Here is a 25,446-nt window from a genome sequence, read left to right on the forward strand (position 1 = left end):
TTTGGAATAGCAGCAGTGGCAGATTTCCTCCTCTCCCTGGAAGATTTCCAGCAGTGTAGATGTATGGGGATGGCATTTCTCCCCTTCATCCCTTTGTCTTTTAAATCATCAGTGCTTTCTCGTTTTTTTTCCCCTGAAAAAGTCTTAATTCCTGCCAGAGCAATGAACAGCTACTTTTGTCTTAGCTTGTTTCAAAAGAAGTGACATCCTTGTGTTTGTCACCTGAAATGTGCAGCTTCCCTTCTGCATTCCCAGCTCCTGGAGCCCATCTGGAAGACAGGGAGCAGAGATCCCAGTACAGGCTGGAGCCTTCTTTCATCATGGGTGCAAACCAACTCATTTTGGGGATGTGTTTGGCCAGGAAGGGCCAATGTCACCAGACTGGTGGCAGATGTGTCTCACCCAGTGGGTTTCCTGCACTGAACACAACTTGATGGCAGCATCTGCCTTCTCTGTTGCTCCATGACCTTTCCCAGGGCTGCCAGCAAAACTAGAGGATGACAATCCCGTGAAGAGGAGGAGGAGGTGGGGGCAGAGAAGTGGCTCAGAGGGCCAGAGCCCACCAAGTGGCACGTTCACCCTGGTCTGCCCTCCTCCATGATCTGTGGAGCACGGATGGGCTGTGTGCTGTCACCCAGCTTTCCTCTTCCTTGTGCTGTGGCAAGGAGGAATCCAAAAATAGGAATTAACAAAGGAGATGCAGTGTTTAGAGCTGTGGGTTGTGTGCCAGGCTTTGGAAAAGGCTCCTCATGCCAACATAAACAGCCCTCACAACTCCCTCCCGCCGCCTCCCCCCAAGTGTTTGTTTAAGCCAACACATTGCTCTGCTAATTGGGAGATAGGCCTTGAAAACACAGCAGCAGCAAATAAAAACAGCTGGAGCTTGCAGCTCTTCCAGGAGGAATGTGCCCCTGGAAAAGGGGGCACTCTGCCCTGCCAGGATAATGGGGATTTCACCCATGCCATGGTGGAGCTGGTGCTCCTCATCACTGTTTCATAGCACATGAGGGTTATGTGAGTGAAAGGACTTTGGAAAGGGAGGAAAACTCAGGTTACTGGGTGCTGGTTACTGAAAATGGCAGGTTTTTTATGGGTTTCATAACCCAGCAGCTCAAGGAGGGTCCTGAGGAGCAGCTGTGGGCAGCAAAGCAGGACAAGCCCCTCTGCCCAGAGATGTGGCATTTGGGGACAGCTTGCAGTGCTTCAAAGCTGCTTTTAGCAGGTGGCTCAGAGGAGAGATGTGGGCTTCTACAGGACAGCTTGGGAGTGGTTTGGGGCCTCCAGATGGGAGCAGGATGTGTGTCTGATCCTACATTGCCATTTTTGTTCCAGGGATAAAGTTTGCAGAGCTCAAAACCTGAGCTAATCTCAGCCTTAGCTGGGGTTTTTGAAAAAGCATTTGGGGCATTTCTCTTCCCGTGTGCCCAGCCTTTACTGTGGAGCACTTTGTAGGCCCCTGGGGATAAAAATATTTGGCCAGTGTGTTTGTGTATTTGCATTGTGGGCCCAATCCTGCTTAGTCCTGAATTTCCTTGAAATTCTGTGGGAAATAAAGACAAAATCAAACTTCCCTGGATTGACTGGGTGTCTCTGCTGGTTGGCCAGGGGCAGAGAAAGCCATCTGCGATCTGGGCTGGCTGGCACGTTTGTATTCAACATCAGCAAGAGATTCCAGCTGTATGGGTGTTACTGAACAGGACCTAACACCAGGAAACCTCTGGATTTCTGCACTAGAGCAAACCACCACAGGCAGAAAGAGCAGAGGACTTCTGTGTTGGCTTCTGCTCTGCCACATTTGCTGCCACCATGGCCAAGTCACCAAATGGTTGACAGGAGAAAGGCAGTTTTCCATCTTGCTTTCAGAGCAGAAAGGAACTTCCCTCTCACAGCTGAGCTGTGCTTTCCTGTGTTCCAGCAGAGAACAGGGTGCTAGGGAGTCACAGGGTCCCACCCAGCGCTGACCCAGAGCTCCAGAGGCTGCAGCATTCCCAGCTCAGGGTGGTCCCATCCTGTGCTGGGCTCCAGCCTGCCCCCCACGAGCAGCAGCCAGCAGCAGTGGTGATGGGAACGTGCTCTGCTGCAAGTGCAGAGAAGATAAATGACCGAGTCAGAGCCTCTGATGGAGATGGATCCTGCCCCATCAGAGCAAAGCACTCCAAGTACGATGTTCTCCGGTGGCCCTTTCCGCTCCAGGGCAGAGGGAGCGACATTTTTGCCTTCCCTCCTGTGAGCCTCTTCTTATTTTCTCCTTTAATTCCTTTTTTTTTCTCTTTTAATTCTGCAGAAAGCCTTCAACGCCCTGTGCCACAGCACTCACCTGTACGGGCGCAGGCTGGTGCTGGAGTGGGCGGACACAGAGGAGACGCTGGAGGCCCTGCGCCGCAAAACCGCCCAGCACTTCCACGGTAACCCCTCCTGCCTGCCACTGCCACTCGCTGGGGGCTGCCAGCTCCCTGCTGGAGCCTGAGCACGCAGGGGGAGGCAGGAGGCATCCAGGCCGGGGCTTTGTCTGACAGCTCTGCCTGTGAGCTGTTAATTCTGCGTGTGCCAGCCGTGCCCGGGCACCACGGTGCCACCTGCCAGCCACAGCGCCTTTGCTCCCTCCCCCGGCTGCTCCCGAGCTGGGGACAGGCTTTGTGCACGCAGCACGTGGATTTAAAAGGGAAAACTGTGTGCTGATGGGTTGGGATGCAGAAGGGGCTGCCTGGCTCAGGCTGCTGGGAGTGACAGCTCTGCAGATGACAGCACTGCAGGCTCCTATTGACAGCCATCGACAGGCACAAATGCATTGCTTGGCAAATATTTATGTAGGAAGGGCTCCCCTGGGCTGCAGGGCTAAGCTGGAGATCAATGCTCCTCCTCCCGCATCCCCTCCCTGCTTCCCCTCTCCATCACCACATGCCTGTGGCCCAGGGGTTTGGCAGCAGTTGTGGGGCTGCACATCCCTGGTGAGGGGAGAGCAGCACATCTCGGTTATTCAGGGATCCTGACTGATCCAGTGATCCCCATGTTCCTGAAACAGTGCAGGGCTGCTTATTCCAGGCTGGGGAAGCTGCAGTTTGGTGGTGGCAGGGCTGAGGGTGGATGTGCCCACCCAGAGCCCAGCACTGGAGTGGGGACATGTCATGCACGTGAAGCTCCACCTGGGTGGAGAAAACAGGTGAGATGTTTCGAGCACCCAGTTTTATCTTCAGGATCTCCTTGCCTCTTTTCCACTCTGCTCTGTGTAGGGAGAAATAAGCAGTCTTGGCTTTAGGATCCTTGCAGGCTCTCAGGAGATGTGGCTGTGAGCTCTGCCACTTCCCCCAAGCTCTGCTTGTTCCTGATTTTTGCCTGCCTTGGCTCCAGCCTCCTTGTCTGGGCTCTTCCTCCCCGAGCTGGGGCCCTGGCAAGGACAGCAGGAAGAGCATTTCCACATCCCAGCAGGAATGCAGCCTTGGAGCTGAAGTGGCTCCAGGGTCTTACTTGAGAAACAGGAGCAAGGCTACCACTCCCCATCTTTAGGAATGGGAAATAGGATGGCAGCACAATCCCTGCTGTGCTCCAGCCTATCTCAGGAACATCCAGTGACTCCAGGCCTGGCCAAACTGCCAGTGGCTAATGCAGCAGAGCAGGGTGTGCCAGGAGAGGATCTGTGCCAGGAAAGCCAGGCTGGGGCACACCTGTGGGCACCACAGTCTGGCTGGTGCCTGGGACCAGGTCTCAGCATCTCTGTGCCACACTGGAGGGTCACAGGTGGGATTTTATTCCCTTGGGAAGTGGGGAATAAAATCCCCACTTGTGGGTGCCCAGTGGCTCCAAGGTGAGGAGGGAGCTGCACCCTGTCCCTTCTGTGGGTGTGCAGAGGGTGATAGTGATAAAGAGGGGGAAAAAGGCTGGCACCACTCTGCCTGCAGCCCTCTGGAAGGGGGATGCTCCTTCAGCTTTCCTCCCTGGCGTGGCTAGAGGCTGCTTTTCCCACATGGAGCAGGGATGGAGAGGATGCAGAGCACACACAGCACCCAGCAGCCAGGCTGAGACCACACATCTCTTTTCACTGGTGGTACAGCCCAGAAACCAGGCTTTTTCCTACTGATCCCCATTTCCCCAGGTCTCTTCCTCTCCCCACAGGGCACAGGAGCAGCTCAGACATCCCTGTGCTGTTTGTCAAGGTCCCATGAGTTCTCTCCCAGCACAGTGTGGGTGAACTGTGAGGGTCTTCCCACAGCTGCAGTGGCCAGGTCCCCATCCCAAGCTGGGAATGGGAAAGAAAAGATAATTTCAGGTCTTCAAGCCTCAGGAAACAATCAAGACTGAGGTCTGTGGTGTTCCCAGCTCTAATGTCAGCCTCATCCTCTTTGTCTTAGTATTTCAAGGTCCTGACCTGGGCTGTGACAGACATGTCCTACCACTGACTGCTGTCTGCTACAATTACACACCTTATTTCTAGAGACCATTTTGAGAGATTTGGCTTCCAGTTCCAGGTCTCTGCTGTTATTTGTGAAGGAGAGGCCTGGTCTCCCAAATCTTTTTTCCATGCAGGCATTTGTCATGGCAATCAAGCCACTTCTGAGCTGACTTTTCAATAGGTCTAATAGATGCAATAAAAGGGAATAGGCTTCCTTCCCATTTTGTGTAGTTTTCAGGTCATTTTTTATGGCGTGTTCTGAGGCTTTGTAATGTGTCAGGAGAAAGTGAGGAGCCCAGGAGTGGTCACTGACTGCCACGGGTGGTTTCAGTAGTTGTGTCAGGAGTGAAGCCACAGCCCAGCCCAGAGGCCTGCCACCTCAGCCCTGCCACCCATGCTGGCTCCCAGCACAGTCTGGGAGGGATTTAAGGCTTTTTGCTCATTTCTGAGAGTATCTGCTCTTCATCCTGGGACAGGAGGCTCTTATATTAGGGAAAAAAAAAATACTTTGAGTTTTGTTTGCACCCCACTTTTAATTTGGAGGACCCACTGCTGCAAGGTGGCTGGAGGGCCCGAAGGCCTGGCCAGGGACAGGCTGTGTGGATAAAATTCCCACTCTTAACGTGGGAAGGAGAAGCCAGGGAAAGCTTGGCCAACAGTTGTCCCTGGAACCTCTAGTGCAGCCCATAACCTGGAGCAGGGCTGTGACAAATGCCACAGCAGGGCAGGGACAGGTGACAAACGCTGCCAGCAGCAGCATCTCGGCCCGGCTTGGGCAGGGGGATCCTCCCTTTGGAAAACAAGGATCACTGAGGCTTTGGAAACCAGCAGGGTGGCTGTCCTGGCTCTGGGACCAAGAGATCCCGCTGCCCAGCAGCCCTGGGGCAAGGGGCAGCCATGGATCTGTGCCCTGGGCAGGGGGGACACTCCAGACTCGCCCCTGCATCCCCAAATCCCGGAGCCACAGGGCTGGGAACAGCTCCAAGCCCCTCTCCTCCCCCAGCATGGAGCTGGGGGAAGTTTGGCAGGCGCTGCCCACCCCCTCGCGTGCCCTGCTCTCTCCCGGGAGCCCGGGGCCGTGCAGGGAAGGCTCTGGCTCCCAATCCCACTAAATGACAATGCCTCGTGCTCCTCAGCCGGCTCCGGCGCGGCCGCCGCTCTCCCGCCAGGCCTAACTTGGGCAGCCAGCTGTGCCGGGCCGCTTTTCCTGCTCCTTCCCATCGATCAAAGAATTAAATTGACAGATGGGGAATTTCGCCACGCCGGGAGGGGAAGCAACGACTTGTGGGGGGGGTTGTGATGGGGAGGGTGGATGAGGGGGGTGTGTGAGGAGGGGGTTCAGCTGTGAGGGCTGTGGGTGGCTGTAAAGCAGCCGAGCCCCGCTGCGGCTCATCCCTGCTTATTTACAGTTGTTGCTGGCAGCAGGGCGCTGCCGGGGAAGGCATGGTCCTGATCCTCCTGGCGGGGTGGGAAAGTCTTCCTGCCTCCATCCCCTTTGCCAGATCGCTCCTCCTTTGGCCGCAGACCCCCAGGTTTCCTTTTCCCTCACCTCCCAACCGCTGGGCTCCCTTCTTTTTCCTTTGTCCTTTCCTATTTTTTTTTTTTAATTTTTTTTTTTTTTTCTCGAGAGCATCTGTAACTAATGCAAACACATGCTGGAGCCGGAGAGTAAAACCCTGCAGGATTAGCGTGGCATCCACAACCCTGCCACATTCTAATCCCGTGGTAATCCCCCTCCCGGCCCACCCCCGCCGGCTTTGCCCATTGTTTAAAGGAAGCAAATGGGATCGTTAGCGGCAAACCTTAACCAGCTTGGAGCAGCAGAACGGAAGGAAGTCGAACCAATTCGCTTCCCCACCCTCCTGGGTTTTTATTTTCCCCTTGTTAGATAAGAAGGGGATGCTGCTGGTGCTCCCCGTGGCCAAGCTGGTGAATCTGGGGGGATTTCCCTGCCCAACCCCTGCCCGTGCCATAGCAGGTGCTGCTCTGCTGAGGGATGCTCCCTTTGCACCCAGTGTCCCATTTCCAACTTTTCCTCTGCTGTGCAGCCTCAGCATTGTGGGATCTCCATGAGGGGCCTGCCAGGGTCTGGTTGGGAAGGGGTGGCAGGTACAGGACACGCTCCTACAGTGGATCTGGGAGATGAGACCACATTTGATGCCATTCCAAAGCAGGAGAGCTGGGAGCAGAATAAAGAACTGCTGAGCTGGCACCTTCCTCCAGAGTGGGTTATCCCTTGTGCCTTTGGGTGATTCTTCCTTTGGGAAGAGCTGCTGGAGGGTCTTGGGGTGGCACCTTGTGGCCCCCATGGCTCCCCTGAGCTCGGTGGGGTGGGTGCTGGGAGGGCAGCAGGGTCCATCAGCACCCTCATCCCCCTCCATCCCCACAGCCCCCAGGGAGAAGGGAGGCAGGTTCTGGCTCTCTGTCAAGGAATTAATTGAAAAATAAAATCATTAGATGGGAACTCCAGAAATGCAAAATTGTTGGGAGTTGGGGGGGAGGCAGAGAGGGGGGGGATGTGAGCTTTTGTCAGGTTAATTTCTTCTGTATTGATGTTTTGTGACATTTACTTGTTGTTTATCTCCCGCAGCAGCTGTAATACTAAAAGAAAATGCACAGCTTGTTCCATTTATTTATTTTACACCTTTTCTTTAGTCCTATGGTATGTTTGTTTGTTTGAGAAACCCAGCGAGGCTTTTGATGTCTGAAAGCAGGATTTAAACAGCTGTTCTCCATGTGCTGCGAGCGAGCTGGGGAGCCAGGGGGGGAGAGGGGGCTGTGCCACGGCTCCTGCCGGGAGGGCACTGCTTGCCCAGCATAAAGGAGGATGTCAGCCTCAGATCAGGGACCAAATGGCTTTGTCACCTCAGAGCCGGGCTTGGGATGTCCCCTCAGGTGCTGGCAGCCCCCCAGGGTTCCCCTCTGTCCTGCATGCATTGGGAGGGATGTGTGCATGGTGCTGTGTCCCTCGGGAGCTGTGGGGCAGGAGGGGCAGAGCAGGGACATGGTCCCACCCAGGTGAGGGATGTGCACTGGGCTGCTGGGCTGGGGTGGTCTCAGCCAGGTGTCGGTGGTGCTGTGTCCTGCCAAGAGCCCTGATGAGCTCCTGGTTAGGCTTGCAGCCACTTTTCCACAGGAAGATTGTGAATCCCATGGTGAATTGGGGTCAGCAGGAAGGGCTGGCATCACCATCAGCTGTTTGGCTGCTGTTTGCTCCCAGCCTGTGAACTAAAGCACGGGTGGGAGGTATTGGAATCCCAGCTCCTTCCAGGACCTGATATTGATATTGATTGATATATGATATGGATGACCTTCACCTGGAAGGGTATCCTGCTCCCTCCAGCCCCCTCAGCCCCTCCCAAGGTGGGTCCAGGTTGTAATTTTTGCTTTTCTCTTCCTCCCCTTCACTCCCACCCGGGCCTGGACAGACTCCCCGAAGAAGAGGAAACGATCGGAGATTTTGAATGAAATCATGGAGCACCTGGAAGAGGAGGACAATAACAAGGATGAGGACATCTAACAGCTGCCTGGGGTCTGCTGAGGTGGGTACTGGGGCAGTGGGGCCAGGGTGGGCACAGCTGGCCCTAAAAGTCACAGTGTCCTGGCTTGCTGCAGGGTCGGTAGCACCAGGGGCAGGAGAAGGTGGAATTCCAAAGGAGCAGCAGCCTTCAAGCAGGAATCCCAGCCTTTGCCTCTCCCCCCTGTGACCCCAGAGGCTCCTGTTTGTGGTCCCAGGGGTTACAGCCCAGATTTGGCTCGGTTTGAGCCCAGTGTTGAAGTGAGTGCATGCCCTGGGTGTGTTCTGTGTGCTCCCCTGGCTGTTGGCATCCCCCCAGGGGAAGGCAGCAGAATTCCTGCTGCAGCAGGAATCGCTGTCAGGCTGTGAATTGTCCCTCCCTGTGGCTGGGGGAGAAGAGATGGGCTGCCAAAAAATCAGAATCCCTGTTTGGACACCAACCTGCAGCTGCTACCATGTCACAGATAGTTTGGCAAAGGCCTTTTCCCTGCCAGTACCAAAAACTCCACACCCAAGTGAGTCCTGGCTGCCATCAATCCTCCTTGGTGTGTCTTGGGGCAGCATCTCAAGGCTGGAAAATGTGGGATGGCAGGAGGGAGCCAGGATGAAATGGCTCCCCGAGGTCAAACCCTGCAGTCCTGCCAGCCCCTCTGACCCTTTTGAGACCCCCGAGCTCACCCTGTGTGGGTTCAGGAGAGGGGAGGTGGGCTCGTGGTGTCCTTTGTGTTTGTGGCCACAGTGGAAACCCTGAGTGTCTGATGGGACCCTGTTCACAGCATCTGAGCCGGGTTCAGCCAGCACTGCCTGCTCCATGCAGGGCCACTGCAGGAGTGCCAGGGCTTTGGGGTGCCATCTGTCCAGCTCTGATTCGGGGATGCCTCCAGGTGTGAGTGCTGTGCACACCTTGTCCAGCGGGCAGCCCGAGGGCCAGGGCACGTGATGCTTACAGATGTGTCCTACCCCACATTCCACCACCACATTTTCTGCAGAATTCCAAGAACAGGGCTCAACACTGAGCTGCAGTCCCAGGCTGAGCTCCTGCTCAGGGACCAGAGGTGTGACACCCCCTTGCTGGTCCCCCAAACTGTGCTGCAGCTCCAGAGCCCTGCTGCTGCCACCGAGAGGCTTCCCAAACCCAACAGCAGCCACTCCTGCCAGGACCTGGCCGTGCTGGCTCAGGGGACAGAGCAAAATTCAGGAATAGCCCTTTGGGGTGTCTCAGGGCTGTGGTGTGAAGCCCTCATCCTGTACAGCAGCACCAGCTGTGCAGCAGGGGGGGAAACTGAGGCACAGGTGTGGAGGCAGCGCTGTCAGAGGGGGTGGCAGTGTCACCTGATGTGGTGACAAGCTTTATTCCCCTTTTGTTGCTTGGCATTGACGAGTGGCATTCCTGTCCCTGTTCCCCACTGCCTTCACCACGTGCCCCAGCACTGGCACAGCTCTGCACCAGGGGGTCACTGCAGGGAAACCTCAGCCTTAGCCAAGTTACATTTCAGTTCAGCAGGGATGTTTGACCATCCTGGCTGTGCAGGACCAGCCCCTGCCCAGCACACAGGACAGAGAAGCTGGGCAGGGTCCCCTCCAGGCACATGCATTACCCAGCACATGATTTCAGCAAAGCTCTGCAGCATTGCAGGTTGGGCTTGGATTTTCCTGTGGGTTTTTTTTTTTTTCCTGTTTTTTCTTTTTTTTTTTTTTCCTCTTTCCCTTCATTGTCTTTTGTGGCAGGGCAGGTTTCTTGCTGAGTGTCTCTGAGGTCTGCAGCGGCGACGAAAAGGATTAGCACAAGCAGAGCATGTAGGCTTTAGAGAACAGAGCAGAGTTTGGTTTCAACATCTAATTCAATTTGTTCTGCCGAGATTGAAATATGAAATGGTTGCCAGTCAAACGTTCAAAGGGGGAGGAGGGAGGAAAGAAGAGAGGGAGCCTTCTCAAATTTAAATTTTAATGAAAATTAATTTAACCCTTTGATATGTTTTAAAACATGTTATTTCCCAGGCTGGGAACAGGCTGGAAAACATTCATGAGGGATTTTTTTTTTCCCCTGTACCTTCAAACATAATGAAGATTTTCTTTTTCCCTTAATGATACTTATCTTGTGGAGCAGTTTGACATTGGTTAATTTTTCAGGCAATTTGGTATCAAGGAAATCTGTTTGATGTGAGCGGGGGGGGGCTGTGTATGTGTACACAGATATATATGTGCCTGGACATTAATTATGGAAGTGCTGATCACAGCTCTGGAGAACAGTTGGAGTTAATTCCTGCTCCACTTCTTTGTTACGTATTGAGAATCCCACACGTTGCACCCCTAAAATTACAGCAGGAATTTTCTAAAAACGAGCATACACCTGAATTAAAATGATCACTTAAGTAGATCTGCAGAAATTCAGCACTCCCCACTGGCTGTTTTCTTTTTCCCCCCTGATCTGAAGCAATCCTAATGATAAAATAATGCAAACTCTGTTACCTGTCCACGGAGCTAAAGCAGGGAACAGCCTCCCCCTGGTACTTAACCTCGCAGTGCTGCTGCAGTGCTCTTGTTTGCCTTGCGAGGGGGAATAGTTTCTTTTCTGCTGTTCAGGAGGGTTTTGTCTGTACCAAATGATTGCACACTGATGGTTGCACTGGGCTGGGATGAGCTGTAGCCCTGTCCCCCTCGTTCTGCTGGCTCTTGACACCCCAGGGTCAGTGTCACCGTGTGTGCCCTGTGCTCCCTGGGCAGAGCTGGGCACAGGGTGGGTGTGATGCTCATCTGGGTGGCCCTTTTGGGGTGTGAGTGCTGTAGCCAGGCAGAGAAGATGAGCAGCTCCAAGGCAGAGTCATCCATCAGCCCTGGCTCTGCAGATGAGAGCTGGGGTACAGCCACCCCAGACGGGCTCTCTGGGCTGTGCTCAACCTTGCTCTCCCCACCAGAGAGCTCAAACCAGTGCTTACACTCAGTTCTGGCTGCTGGGATATGGTGCAGGGTCCCTGGGGGCTCGAAGCCCTCTGCCTTGGTCAGTGGGTGTCTGACAGGTTCTGACAGCTTCATGCAGGGTGACAGGACAGGAGCAGGAGCTGTGGTGGCTGCAGCTGCTCCCCAGGCACGCTGCAGATCCCCCTCCCCAGGGCCAGCTCTGCAATTGGATTAGGATATTATTCAAATGCAGCTTTTTTTACTGAATGAGAGGGTTAAGGGGTTTTAATGTAGAAGCAGCTCTCCTTCATTGCTGCCTGTTGCCAGAGGCCTGTGTGGGCTTTTATCTCCTTATGGGCACAGCCAGCAAAGCAAGGTGAGGCACAGAGGATCTCCAGGGAGCCTGGGTCTGCTGGGCACTGCCAGCCCCTCTGCTGTGCCACTGTGCCCTGTGAGTGCCCAAAGTGGCCCATTCCCTTTGGAAAGCTCCTGACCACCATCTGTGTTTTCCTTTCTGTGCCACAGGAGAAGGCAGGAGAGCTGGCAGGGACAGGCAGGCAGCATCTCTGAGCTCTTGGTGGTTTCTTTTCATCACCACTGCACTGCTCCTACAGTTCAGGAATTCCAGCTCTTCTCATCCCTTCAGGCCCATCTTCCCTGTCTTCCTCCCAGGTGTGTGCCATGGAATGAGGTCAGGAAAGCACTTAAAGGCCAAGCAGGCACGGTAAATGCCATTCACTCCCCCTTTGCAGGCCTGCAGGAAGATCCTGCATCCCCTGTGTCCTGCCTGCTGCTTTCCAGCCCAGCTGCTGACTCCACGAGCTCTGGAATCTCCAGAGGGAGCTTCAGGTTGGACTTCAGGAAGAATTTGCAAATGTAGATTGAGAGAGTTGCCTTGGATGCTGGCTGGGAGATTTGGGGAGCTTCTCCTTAATCCCAGAATCCCAAGAGAAGCCGAGTTGGAAGGGACCAGTATTCCAGCACATCTGGACTTTACCCTGGGTCACAGCATGACCACTGTTTGGCACCACATTCCAGCATCCACCAGCACCTTCCTCAGCAGGAAATACAGCAGGAGGAGGAGGAGGCAGCGTGCAGCTTCCCTGACTGAGGCACTCTGCCTCCTGTTTTCCCTAAATATATGCACTGGAGAGGAAGAGAAACCGCATGGCCGGGCTTGAGAGCTCAGCCTTCACCAGCCATGAATAATAATCAGGCTCGGTAATTCACAGTAAATAGGGATCCAAATTGGCTAATCAGGGAGGCTTTCACCCCAAACTGGAGCTGGGAAGGGAGGCAGAGCACAGCAGAGCTGGGGGTGTGCAGGGTGTGACCTGAATCGGTGACAAACGGGAAGTGATGCCAGCACAGGAGCAGGGAGGTGGGCAGCATCCTGGAGAAGGGAGTGTCTCACCTCCCCTGGGAGCTGCAGGAGCACAGTCCCTGCGTTCCACAGGCCATAATTAGTGCCATGTAATTAGATTTGTCTCTCTGTTCCAGCCCCAGGACCACGGTGGGCTGCTGGGGATGAGTGTGGACCAGGGGGTACAGAGCCAGCGTCACCAGGTCCCCACATGTGACATCATCCCCAGCTCAGGGTTTAGCAAAGCTGCTGGGACAGAGTGGGAGGGCAGTAAGGGCTGTGGTGTGTGTCAGGAGAGGTGATCTGGGGGGGGAAAGGTTTTCTTTGTGTTCCCTCAACTAAAATGTGGCGTTTTCTGGTTCGTTTTCTCCTGCAAGAGCAAGCAGGGCAGTGGTAGGAGCTGTGTTCAGCTGCAGTGGGGTGGGGCTGGGGGTGGTTTTCTGCCAGCAGCAAGCTCTGACAGGCAGGAAACATCCCATGGACACCCCCTGTGAGCAGGGAATGGCTCCCAAGTGCCCAGCACTGGACAGAGCAGTGACAGGCAGAGTCCTTCCCTGCTGCTTCCCAGCAAATATCCTTCCAGCAGCATCTGACAGCACTGTTAGATCAAGTGAAGATAAAACCATGGAAAAACCCCTCAGCCCAGACCCCCTGCAGCCCTCAGCCCATGATTTGGGCTGTTTAAATATGTGGAGTAGGAGCTGGAAGTGCAGCTGATGAGGAGCTGGAGGAAGGCTGCCCCTGCAAGGTGTTTTGCAGCTGCTGAATGACTTTGGAAATTGAGGAGGAACCTCCAGCCACATTCCCAATCCCCTCAGCTCCCTTGTCTGGGGCAGCACAGTAGCTGGAGAGCATCACTGCTGCTTGCCTCCTTTTCCAGCTCTCCCAGTGCTGCTGGCCTGCAGCCAGGAATGGCTCTGCATTCACCTAAACCACAGCAGCTCTGTCCAGAGGCCATTTCCCTCCTGCCCTTTCCCATCTCTCCCCTCCTTGGATTAAGAACACTCCCCCAATCCAGCACACTGGGAGGGATGGAGCAAACAACCCTCCTTTAGCTTCCTTTCCTCTGGGACTTGGCTTCTTTCAGTGGAAGGGGGTTTGGGATGTGCAGTGCTTCTCCTTGGGGTGTGATGGGTGCTGTGTGATGCCTCAGCACCTCAGAGCTGATGGCCAGGACCTCCCCATCCCTCCCTGACAGCTTCAGTCACCCCTCACAGCCCAAGACTGGAGGTGGGGTTTAGCAGGGGTAACAGCTTTAGGAGCCATGAGAGATGGAGAGTAAGGCAGGCTCCTGCTCCTGCCTCTCCCACATTTGGTGACCCCAAATATTTTGGGGGTAAGTGCAGCCCCTGTTAGCAGCCATCCCCCTGGTGCTGGTGCTGGCTGAGAAATCCAGGGCTTTTCTACTTCATCAGCTTAGAAACCAGACCACAAAAGGCAAAAATCCCTCCAGGAGAGATCTGGGGCTAGGCAGCCACCCTCGCAGAGCCATCCTCTGCCCCCAAAAGCCGGCAGCAAAGCCCAGGCTTAACCTCAGCCTCAGCAAGGCTGAGCCCACACTGCAGCTTCACACCTGGCTGCGACAGGGATCTCCCCTGGTCTTTTGGGCAAAGCATTAATTTTTGCATTTTGTGGTTTGGTTTTAAGCTGATGATGTAGAAAACTCAAATTTCTTTTCTCCCCCGGGCTCTGGGTGGGTGTGTGGGATGAGCTGCTGCCATGGGCTCAGCCTGAGGTGGGCCCCCCCTCCAGCCCAGGGCTGGGAGAATCCTGTGGATCTGAATGAACCTGGGTTTTCCAACAGAGCCAGCACAGGCAGACACAACCCATGGCGTTGCTTTGGTGGCCCCAAAGTCTCTGTGACACCCAGTGGGGAGGCAGGAACAAGGCAGGAGATGCTTTAATTCCATTTTCAGCCCGACTCAGCCCAGTGTGTCAACCCCAGGAAGCAGCAGGGTGGACTGTCTCAGGAGCAATTCCAGCCACGTGGCAGAAGAACTTGTGCAGGGCTCTGCAGAGGCATCAGCCCCGGGGGGGTCACAGCCCATTCTGCCCCCCAGCAAGATAAACAGGACAGCACATCAGCCCAGGCAGCTGCAGAGCAGAGCAGGAACTCTCCCTGCTGAAAAACCTGGGAAGTTTCTTCTTGTAATTTAAAAAACAAGAAACCAAATCAGCCCCGTGTGGTTTCAGCTGGGGGTCTCAGGCCTGGGTGGCAGCAGGAGGGGGCCTCAGCAGGCAGGAGCCTTGGACTTCGTTAGGATTCAGCCCTTGGATCTCTCCTTTCCCTCTGATGCCTGAGTGTGATTGACACTTACAAATTACCCAGCCAAAAGTGTCGAGTCTTTGACCCCTGAGTAACATCTTTGGCAAGCCTGAGATTTGCCAGCATTTTGTCATCTAATTACTACAAATCCCTTGAAAATTCACTGGCTGGTGAATTTTTAATGCGGGACAATTTCAATGTGATGCATGGCCCAGATGGGCACGCGCAGGCTCCTTCCCTCTCCCCCCGCCCCGCTTCCCTGCCTGCCCTTCTCCTGCTTCCCTCCTTTCTTTGCTCCCCTTCCTCCCCCCCATCCCATTCCTTATCTCCCCCCTGCCTCTGTGCATCCCTATCCATGGAAGTGTCCCAGGATCTCAGCTCCTCCTGGGCTCTCCATCCCAGCTCGGTGTCCCCCGAGCCCAGCCTGTGTCCCCTCGCTGTCCTGCTGAGGGGGCTGCTACCTGGAATTAATTTTTTTCCCCACCTTCTCAGGTCTCTGGCTGATGGATGGAGCAGGAGAAGCCTCCATGAGGAGCCAGCCCACTTGTTGCCAGTAGAGTCCACTCGTGCTGTGAACCCAAGGGCTGATTTATGCCGTGTGTCCAGGTCCTGGAATTCCCAGCCTTTGAAGCAGATTTTAAACTCAGAGAGGAAGGAAAACCCTTATCTGCTGGCTGCTCCTGAGCATCACTTCTTAAGTCCAGGCAGGGAGTGATTCCCTTCATCTCAGCCCAACCTGAGGGAAGAGGAACCTGGAGCAATGGACATTTCCCTGCTGACCTGGGGACTCTGACAGAACCTGCTCTTAATATCTGAATTAAATAATTCCTGTACATTAAAAACCACATTCTGTACATTAAAAACCATATTTTTAGTTTCCCAAACTGAGCCACGTCTCAGTTTTGGTTGGCTTTGTTTCTTCTCCACAGCCAGGTAGTTTTTTGAGCCGATAGGGAGATAGGAGCATTTTTGGGGCCGATAGGGAAATAAGAGCAATAATTCCTGTACATTAAAAACCATAGTTTTCGTTTCCCAAACTGAGCCACATCTGGGTTTTGTTTGGCTTTGTTTCTTCTCCACAGCCAGGTAGTTTTTGGGGCCGATAGGGAGATAAGAGCAGTTTAGGAGGGAGGCCTGGGCTTTGCTGTGCTGGGCTTTGTGCCTGTGTCATTTCTGTCCCCGCTCCCAGGCAGTCGCCTCCCGTCTCTCCCTTCCCAGCTTTCAAAGGGAAAGAGGCTTTGCTTTTCAACCAGGGTACTGCTTTACATATGTAGGCAGCTGATAAAGTATTTTCACTTCGCCCCTTTCCCCTCTGGGAATCGCTGTCTTACGGCAAAACTGTTTTGTCTGACAAGGGCTGCAACAGATTACACGTGTTGGCTGCAAACACGGGGCCTTTTTTTACCCCCTCCCCCCGTTTTTTTTTTTTTCCCCTTAAAAAAAAAATAAATCTCTATCTCTGCAGTGCCAGGAGGAGCTCTGCCTTTTGCCTCGAGCCCCCAGGAGCAGCCCCGAGTCGGGATCTGCTGGTGGCATCAGACCCCCTGGGTGGTGCCTCTGGCCAGATTGGTTTTCTCACTGAGGTTAATTTGAGCCTGAATCCATGAAAATGCCACTGATTCCATCAGGGCTGAGCACATCAGATGGGCTGGCTCAGGGTTTGGTGGGGGGAGATTTTAGGAGCCCTCAGCATCCAAAAATGCTGCAGTCACAGCATCCCTGGAGGTCAGGGGGACTCGGAGTGATGCTGAGGGCCAGGCTCCCCGTGTCACACTGGGGACCACTCAGCAGCTCAGGGACATCCAGGACAGCCCTTCCCAACCCACGGGCCAAGGGTTTCTCCCATCTCCACCTGGGATAGGTTTACAATTTGCTTTTCAAATCATCTCTTCAGGCATTGAAAACCTTAAAACCCTCAGGTGGCACCAGCAGGAGATGAGCAGAACTGAGAAACCCCTGCCCAGGTTTGTCCCCTGGCTCCACCTCCTGAGCTGCCCCTTCCAAAAACCATCCCTTGTCCTCCCAGCAGCACTGACACCCGGAGGGAAGGGCTGGGAGAAGGTGGGATGAAGGAAACACCAGGATTCAGGGATGTTTTGCTGCTCTGAAGCTGCACACCAGGGCTGAGATGTGCCCAGATTTCAGAGGCAGAGAAATGAGGACACTGCAGTGCCTTGGAATGGGCACTCAGATCAGGGGGTGCCAGAGGGGGGTTTGGAGGAGAGGAGCCCTGGGAAGGGGGGCAGCTCATCACCAACTCACCCAGGCAGTGCCTCGGCTGCTTTAAAGGGGAAACACAAAAAGTTTAGTGATGGGTTTGAAGGATTAGGACCTGGAGTCACCCCAGGGTGCCTGGAAGTATCTGGCAGTGCCAGCAGCTGTCCCTGTGCCACCACTGAGGGACACCTGCCTGCTCCCAGACCTCTGGGCACCCCAGCACTGGGCAGAGTTTGGGGACACATCCCTGAGCTGTGTCACCACCGAGGGTGCTCAGACCCAGGGAGTGCCTCAAGCCCTGGATCCACCCAGCCTGAGGGGATACCGCTGACATTGCTGTGGGACAAGCCCCCTCAGCAGCACAGTCTGGCTCTGGGCACCTCTGCTGGGCATTTCCACACCCAGGGATACCCAGAAGTGATGTGAATCCTTACCTGCTCCTTTCCACATTTTCCCATGTTTTTCCCCCATTTTCACATCTTCACTCATGAAATCCCAGGGAAGGAACAGGTCTGGGCCCAGGGAACATTTTGCTTGCCCCGAGTTGTTTTGGAGATAATTAACTGTGTGTTCTCAGCTGAAACCCACCATGGCAGCCCGGGGTCTGTGCCATCCGTGGGGGATGGACTGGGAAAACCACGGGTGGAAAACCGAGGAGGAACCAGCTGAGAGCGACCCTCCCTGGGCTGCCTCTTCTCTGGGCCTGTCCCTGTCCCTCAGTCCGGGCCATTCAGTTCTGGGGACGTCCTTTGTGCCCTTTCCCAGCTTCTCTGTGCCCCACGGGAGCCAGGGATGGGCACTGCCTCCTCCCCTGCCCGTGTGGGTGCAGCTCTGGTCCTTTTCCCATCTTTTCCCAAGGATTCCTGCCCCTCAGGCTCCCGTGACTTCACCCCACTCCTGTTCCCTGCAGAGCCAGGCCTGGCGCTGCTCCTGGGAGCACGGTGGGTCCATCAGCCCAGGGCACTGCTGCTCAGGGGGTGACACTGCTGGCCTGGCACCCCAACACCCCCCCAGGGTCTCCCCAAGGCTGGAAAGGTCCCGGTGCCCCCGGCACTCCCTGAACGCCCCGCTCCCATCATGCCTGGCTGAGGAAGAAGTAATTAGTGCCGCTTGCTCCAGCAGGCAATGCCCAAATGTCAGCAACAGCAAAGTCATTAAGACCTGGTTTTACTCTGTGTTTGCTCCCAGAGTCCATGTGTGAGGAAATTCTGGGGGGTGAATCCAACTGCAAAAGCACCAGGAAAAGTCCCTTCCCCTGGCTGTGCTGCCCATCTGCTGCCTGCCTCAGTTTCCCTTCCATCACCTCTGTAAGGGACCCACCGCAGGGGAAGATCACAGGGTTATGAGATGGGGACAGTGCTGCCCCGGGGGGTGCAAGGTGTCCCCAGCATCCCTGGTTTCAGCAGCTGGGGTGGGCTGGGGTGGCTCAGCAGCCAGGGCAAACCTCCTGCTCCCGTTAAAAGCAGCTGCAGTGAGCTGTCCTTGCTTGGGTGCCCACCCAAGCGCTCCCACGCTCCCCGAGCTGCCTGCCCGAGGCTGTGGGAAGGTTTTGGGGCACAGGCAGGCACAGGGTCCTGCAGCAGGACCGTGCTGCAGCCTGCTTCCCATCCCTGCACCAAGCAGGAGAGGGAGAGAGCGGGAGAAAGCGGGAGGGAAAGGACGTGTCAAATCAATCATATTTAAACAAAAGCCTCTTCGGCCCAAGGGCCCTTTTAAAAGCTGCTTATTTAATTAAAAGTCCCATTTTCCATATTTATGGCCCTTATTCAGTTAAATATTAACCGCCTGGGCCAGGGCTGGTTTATTCTTTGGGAAGAGGCAGAGTTGGGAGGTTCATTAGGGGTTTATCAGGCAGATGGATGGATGGAGGGATGGACATGGGACAGCACGTGTGGGCTCGTGATGGTGCCTGGGGACTGTGGGGGTGACACCACCACTGCCCTGTCACCTTCCAGCAGGACACAGCGTTAAAAACAGGGGAACTGGGGCTGTTGGGATGGTGTGGGACATGAGCAGGGACAGCTCCTGTAGGAAACCACCTGAAGCACAACACCAGGCACAGTTTATGCACCCAGCTCCCCTAAGCTGTGGCAGAATAATCAAAACACCTCAGTTTTTCCCTGTGGGCACTGGTTCCTGGCCAAACCCTTGCCAGGACTGTTTTTCCCCAGGATATTATTCCCAGCAGCGTGTGAGATCCATGGGTTCTGCTGGGTTTGGACATCTCAGGGCTGGGCTCACTGAATGTTCATCTGTGGTGTCACTGCTCCAGGCTGGACCTAGGAACAAGGAACTGTGGGGGTGTCCTTGGAGTCACGGAGGGGGCCAGAGCAGCTCAGCTGGCCACAGGGAGCCGGTGATGTGGGAAGAGAAGATGTGGGAACAAGGAGAAGCTGGAGTTTATGTTTGGGTTGGAAGGGACCCTCAAGACCCGGTGGTTCCACCCCTCCCCATGGCTTTTCCCTTCCTCCCTAGAAAGGGGGAAGGGAAAACCAGGGAGCAGAGAAGCAGCCGTGCTCCAGAGGGTGCCCATGGGGTCAGTCCCTCGCTGGCCTGGCCCCGGTGCTCACCCTGCCGTGGGGCAGAGGGGGAGCCCTGGCAGGAGTCCTGCAGTGTCCCCTCAGGGCTGGGCCCTGCAGGACACCCTGCTCTGGATGTGCTGGGACATGCCCTGTGAAAGCTGCAGGTCTGTCATCCAGACAGACCAAAATCTTCCTCCGAGCTCTGTCCACCCTTCTCCCATCAGTTTTTTGGGAGCCCAGCAAGTAGCCCCGTGCAGCTGCTCCCCCTGCGTGGCAGGGGATGCAGAGGGGTGACGGGAGCATCACCTCCATCCCAGCACGATCCACACAAAGCCAGCCTTCCTTTTCCCTTCCATCCTAAATAACGGGACACCGAGCTGGCGGCGGAGCCCACCGGGACCCTGCCTCGGGAGGGTGGCGCTGGCAGGGCAGGGAGTGAAACGGAGCCGGTGATTTCCTCCGGGGAGCGGGGCAGGGAGGAGAGTGGGGGTTGGCTGCCGGGGAGGGGGGGCGCTGGCAGGAGAGGGAGAGACACCGGGTTATCAGAGAAGTGTGAAGACAATAATGCAATCTGACATTTCTGAAATGAGACCCCCCGGTTGCCCTGGCAACGGCTCACGTGGGACCAGCTCCCGGGAGACGGCTCCGAGATGTGCTATAAATGATGTTTGATTAGAATTTAAATCATTTAGGCGGAGAGAAGATAGGCCTTTTGTCAGCGCGGGGACCCGCGGGGGTCACCCACCCGGCAGCTGCCGGCGCGGGGAGCGGGCCCAGGGGTGCCCCGGGGATGGAGCCCGCCCCTGCCGGGCTGCTGACCCCTCCAGCCGGGACAAGAGGAGCTCCTGGCCACAGCAAACACGGCACGGGAGCAGGACGGAGCCCTGAGCGCCTCTGAGCCCTGGGAATGGACCTGGAATCTACCTGGCATCTCGGCAGGGTCACCTGAGCTTTGCTTTCTCCCCAGCTGGGGCAAAGCCACCAGAACTCTGCCGTGGCTTCTGCCAGCTGAGAGCCTTGGCTTTTTTTCCGTGCTCTAATTGAGATAATGACACTTCAGAATTAATTCTGCCTCCCTGAAAGTTTCCTTCAGGTGCAGGAATGTCACCTCCAAGGGGAGTGCCCTTCCCCAGGCTGCCTCGGGGACGTGTCCAGGTTTTCCCACCACCTCCAGAGCACGGCCTGGGAAATCCTCCAGCATCCAGAGCTGCTCGGGGGCAGGAATATTGCTGGACAACCATCCCTTGAGCATTCCTCGCTCTTTCCAGCTCCCTGGTGCACACAATGAAGCCCTTTTTTGCTGCACAAAGCCTTCCTTGGGATGAAATTTATTCCCCTGGCTCCGGGGGCTTGCAGGACTTCACGCATGGAGCAGCAGAGCTGGAGTGGGGTCGGCAGCCGTGGTTTATGTTCCTGCCATGGCTTTATGGGGTGAGGGCTCCCGGGAACGAGTGCAGGGCAGCCTCGCCTCGGGGCAAGGGCTCTGCTTGGCTGCAGCACAGAGGGGTTGGGCTCACCCCGGTGCTGGTGAGGACACCACCCCAGTCAGCCCAGGTGTCACCACCCAGCTCAGCGAGGAGACGATTTAAAGGCATCTGGGCTTTCTTCTGAGGTCTCATGGGGGTGGCACTGAAGCAATACGTGGAATAAATAAACAGACCCCACACCCTGGGGTAGTTATGAAGTGGGTGTGTATGTCAGCGCCCGGCACAAGTGAGATAGCTCTCCAAAACTTGTGCCCCGAGCCTCGGTCTGACCCACACTTTTATTCTTTAAAGAGGTTCCATACGCAATACATTGCACAACTTTTTCATGCATATTCAACCCCTGGCCCCGCCTGTCCTCGCCTCTCATGCTAAATAAGTCCACGCCCTTCTGGGCATGCGTGGTTTGCTGTGGTGGTCGCACGGGGGTCTCTCGGTGGTCCTGAGGCTGAAGATTGTGGTCTTCTTCATGGCTGAACTTTTGAACTTTTCCTCTCTGCGCGTGTGCTTTTGGTCCTTTGGTGTTATCTGAGTACCAAGTCAGTCTTGATAGGCTTGGAGACAGAGGAGCTTCTTTATCTGGGTTCTTTGCCTCCTCTGGTATTGTTCTTTATGCAAGAGGCTTCAGAAATTTGCATTTTCCTATGTCCTTTGTACCAGGCAGAGGTTTCTTAAGTAAAAGGTTAAAATTCAATACATAACTCTACAAGCGACATTATAAATGCTTAATTCATTTTGTTAACTTAACTCCAAAAATCTCTGTTTCAGCACCATCAGAGCCAGGAGGCCACCCCGTTTTGGGCAGCTTTGAAATTTGCTTTAATATCAACCAGCCTGGGCCCTGGCCTGGGCCTGAGTGAGGAACAGAAGTGCCTGACTCCCCAGCTGGTGGGAGAACGGTGTTAGGGGCAAACCAGCAACAGGAAATTTCTTTTCCTAGAAATTTTTAAAGCTCCTTGCTCTTTAATGCCATAATTTAGAGCCAATGAATCTTTAGAGCTTGCTTTTCAACTCCCCAAAAATGCCATCTGATCATGAAATTAGAGCTAAACTAATAAGTCTCAACAAATATTAATCTAATGAATTTAGCTTCTTTCTGTTTGTGGACCAGCAAAGAGGGGAATTGCAATGTTCTCATATGTATTAATTATGTGAATGTATTCAACAAACCTCTCCTGACTGCCTTGGTCATGAATATTCTGAGTTTTGGTTCGTGGTTGTGCCCACCCTGCACATTCAACTGTGGGTTTGGGGGAAGAGTTAAACCAAGGGGGAGCCTGGATCTTAAAATCATTAAATGGTTTGTGTTGGGAAGGTCCTTGAAGCTCATCCCATCCCAACCCCTGTGGTGGAAGGACACCTTCCACCAGAGCAGGTTACTCCAAGCCCATCCAACCTGGCCTTGTCTTTCTAGCTCTGAGCTTTGCTGTAGAGTTCCCCACTTCTGATGGTCTTTTACTTCAGATGGACTCTGAGTGTCTGTGGGATGAACTGGGTGGGAGAGAAGCCTTGAGTGATGCACGTTCTGGATGTGTTTTGGGGTGAGGGATGCACAGGGCTGGGTTTGGGGGCTGGAAGAGGCTCCTGGATGCCTCTGGGTGGTTTTGGTGGGATCTCCACGACTATAAAATCACTGATGAACATCTGTGGTACCTCCAGCCGGGTCTGGGGTGTTGCACTGGGATTTATTGACAGATGTTGTATTTGGAGTGGTGGTGAGCTCTTCCTTCAGGGAGCAGCTCAGCTCTCATCTGGGCAGGGCAGTGTTGGGGCTGCTCCCCAGACCACCCCAGCGAGTTCTGCCAGCCCAAAATCACTGCTTCTGGTCTTGTGTGGGGCTGCAGAGGCAGCACAGCCCAGGGGCTCAGACAGGACCACAGGGCTCAGCTGGAGCTCTCCTTTCAGAGCTCTGCCTCTGGAAATGGGGTTTGGAGCAGGGGACTCCCTGGGCAGGTCCCTGCCTGCTCCCAGGGCCACAGCAGGGCTGCTCCTCCCATTTGAATTAAGGGTGCTCTGCCCAGCTCTGGAACCTCTTCTGGGAGAAGCCTGGCACTGGAGCCAGAGGGTTGGCACTGGGGTTTTGGGGGCTGGATTCTCCTCCTCCAGCCCATCCTTTGGGATTTGGGCAGCCCCTGTTTGGGGAGAGGGGCTGCGAGCGCTTTGCAGGCGGGCTCGGGGTGACACCTCGTTAATTGGCACGAGCTGGAAATGCAAACCCCGGCAGGAACGGGCTTGTCATCCCCCGGGAAGCTGTCCTGGGCATCACAGAACGTGTTACTGCTGGGTGGGGCCAGGAGCAAAAATAACGGGGCTTGTTCCAGATCAGAAGTGAATTAAATGCCCCCTGATCCACCTCCAAGCTGTCTGCCACTCCCCAGAAATGCAAAAATGCTTCTTGTTGTGGTCGTTCTCTTTGCTTTTGGGGCTCACCCTGCACACACAGGCCCTGGGGACACTTCCCTGGGTGCCACCAGCTCCTGCCCTCCTGGATGCTGATCCCTGGCAGGCCATGAAGGAGCTGAAGTGGCCCAAGGTAATAAAGACTGATCCAGAGCGGACATAAAACTAAATATATGGCTGTGTCTGATTAAAGACAAATTATTTTTGGCAAATATTAATGTTCCAGCAGGAGTGGCACAGCAGCCACTTCAGCACTCCTGTGAACATCTCTTTATTTCCTTTCAGCTTTTCAGTTTGATGTTTGAAATACCCACTCAGGACTGGTGCATCCTTCTGTGGGAAAGGCGCCTGGGCTGGGGACAAGGACAGGGAGAGGCAGCCCTTGTCACCTCCCTGGCACCAGCTGCTCCCTTTTCCCTGCCTGGAAATGTGGGGGAAAGCTGTGTTTGCACCTCAGCTGAGGTCTGCAGCACCTGCCTGGGTGTGGAGGGGGTTTTCCCACTGGGAACATACCTGTACAGGGAGCTGGGAAGGTCAGTGCTTTTGTTTTTATCACAAAAAACCTCCTGGCAATGGAGAGGGGAGCTTCTGGGTGTGGTGGCCTTGGGAAAAGCTGATCCTTGGGAAGGGTCAGGGTTGGTTGAGGGTTGGTGGTGTTACACTGGCTTGCACTGGAGAAACCTGGAGGGGAACTGGTAATAAAGGCCTGGAGTGATGGGGAATGGACTGCAATTGACAGAGGACAGGGTTAGGTTGTATATTGGGAAGGAATTGTTCCCTGGGAGGGTGATGAGGCGCTGGCACAGGGTGCCCAGAGCAGCTGTGGCTGCCCCTGGATCCCTGGCAGTGCCCAAGGCCAGGTTGGACAGGGCTTGGAGCAGCCTGGGACAGTGCAAGGTGTCCCTGCCCATGGCAGGGCTGGAATGGGATGAGCTTGAAAGTCCCTTCCAACCCAAACCATTCCATGATTTCTGAGTCCCAAATCTGCAAACGTCCCTGGCAGAGCTGAGAGGTCCCAGCTCCGCTCCTGGGAAGGCTTTGAGCAAAGCACCGAGCCCGGAGCTGCTGCTGGGGCGGGTGACTGGCAGCACCTAAAGCCTGTGGCCTCCCGGTGACCTGTGACATCTGCAGAGGAGGAAGAGCCATCTTCCCCTTTGTCTGGCTCCTCGCAGCCGGCTCCGGCTGATGGCAGGAGTGAGGGAGGGTCACACACCCCAGCACGGCCGGGACACTCAGGGGAGCAGCTCCTCTCACTGCTGAAGCTCTCGTGCTCCTGCTGTCTCCCTTCCAGGTGTCCATTTCCCGAAACAAACCTGTGCTTAACCCTTTGCACACCCCAACCCCTGTAGGATCCACCTCCTGAACTCGCCTGATTTTTATCTTTTTTATATATTTTTCTTTTTCTTTATCTCTAGACATTTGCTGCTTCCCCTCGTGCTAATGCAGGCATCTTCCATCACCAAAACGCCTCCGGGGCAGAGGCAAATGGCATCGATAGCTCTGCAGCCTGTCAGGAGCGCCGGGAGGAGGGACAGCGGGACACCGGGAGCAGATGGGGCCGCTCCTCCTCCGCCACCCCTCGCCAGCGGCAGCTCCAGCCGCTTGGTGCCTCTCGGTTCACCCACCCTCTGACCCCCTCGGCGCTGCAATTCCTCCTCTTTTCCCCTTTTTTTCTTGGAATATCTCCGCGTCCCAGCCCTGTTTGCTGCCCAGCTGCGCTCGCCTTTTGCTCCAGCCCTTTGGCTCATGAATATTCAGTCTGGGAGCCCGGGCTCGGGCTGCTTGGTGCCGCAAGAGCCTCACAGCCGATCCCGGTGTCCTGGTGGTTGGCGTGGGGGTGCGGCGGGCTGGGGAGGACGGTGATGCTCGGTGGGAAGGGACAAGAAAGTGGGCAAAGCAAACCCATTTCTGCAATTGTCTCGCAGCTCGAGAGCAGAAATCCCTTCATTTCTCCGAGGGAAATCGCGGGATGGATCCGTGTCGGGTCCTGCTGAGGCAGCTGTGCGTGAGAGGAGGGGGATTTGGGGAGGTTCCGGGGGTCCCACACCTGGCAGTGCCATGAGGAGGTGGCACCAAGGCCCGGATCCGTTCCGCGGGGTCTGCAGGGAATCCCTGCTCCTGCTGCTGGGGGGGTGGGGACCTGGAGACGTGGCACGGGGTGGGGGTTCTGCCTGCTCGGAGTGACAGGAGACATCCAAAAAAACCCCGCTGGAGGCAAGCAGTGCTTGGATAGCCATGCTTTGGGCCGTGCTTCCCAGCCCTCCTCCAGGTGAGGAATGTCCCTTAGCATCCCCCACCCGCTTTTCCCGGTGCACGGGACCGAGCTAGGGATGCAGCAGTGCCGCGGAAAATAAACAACCAGAGCTTAGTGAAGCTGTTCTGCCAAATTTAC

At 55.3% G+C, this 25,446-nt stretch overlaps 1 protein-coding gene across 2 annotated transcripts in view; it reads left to right on the top strand.

The window, feature by feature from the left end:
- Positions 1 to 25,068, top strand: part of RBM19 (RNA binding motif protein 19) — a 62,004-nt gene extending 36,936 nt beyond the window's left edge. Inside the window, exons 23-25 of one of the 2 annotated variants that reach the window (XM_053993510.1) lie at positions 2,285 to 2,405; positions 7,816 to 7,929; positions 24,470 to 25,068. In XM_053993510.1, coding sequence (XP_053849485.1) covers positions 2,285 to 2,405; positions 7,816 to 7,907 — 213 coding nt within the window. In that variant the 3' untranslated portion in view covers positions 7,908 to 7,929; positions 24,470 to 25,068. Of the gene's footprint in view, positions 1 to 2,284; positions 2,406 to 7,815; positions 7,930 to 14,923; positions 15,320 to 24,469 lie in introns of those variants that run through there. The other variant, XM_053993509.1, reaches the window with a different exon arrangement.
- Positions 25,069 to 25,446: the final 378 nt, after the last annotated feature.

The sequence above is a fragment of the Vidua macroura genome, chromosome 18 (genome assembly GCF_024509145.1).
Source record: "Vidua macroura isolate BioBank_ID:100142 chromosome 18, ASM2450914v1, whole genome shotgun sequence".
NCBI lineage: Eukaryota > Metazoa > Chordata > Aves > Passeriformes > Viduidae > Vidua > Vidua macroura.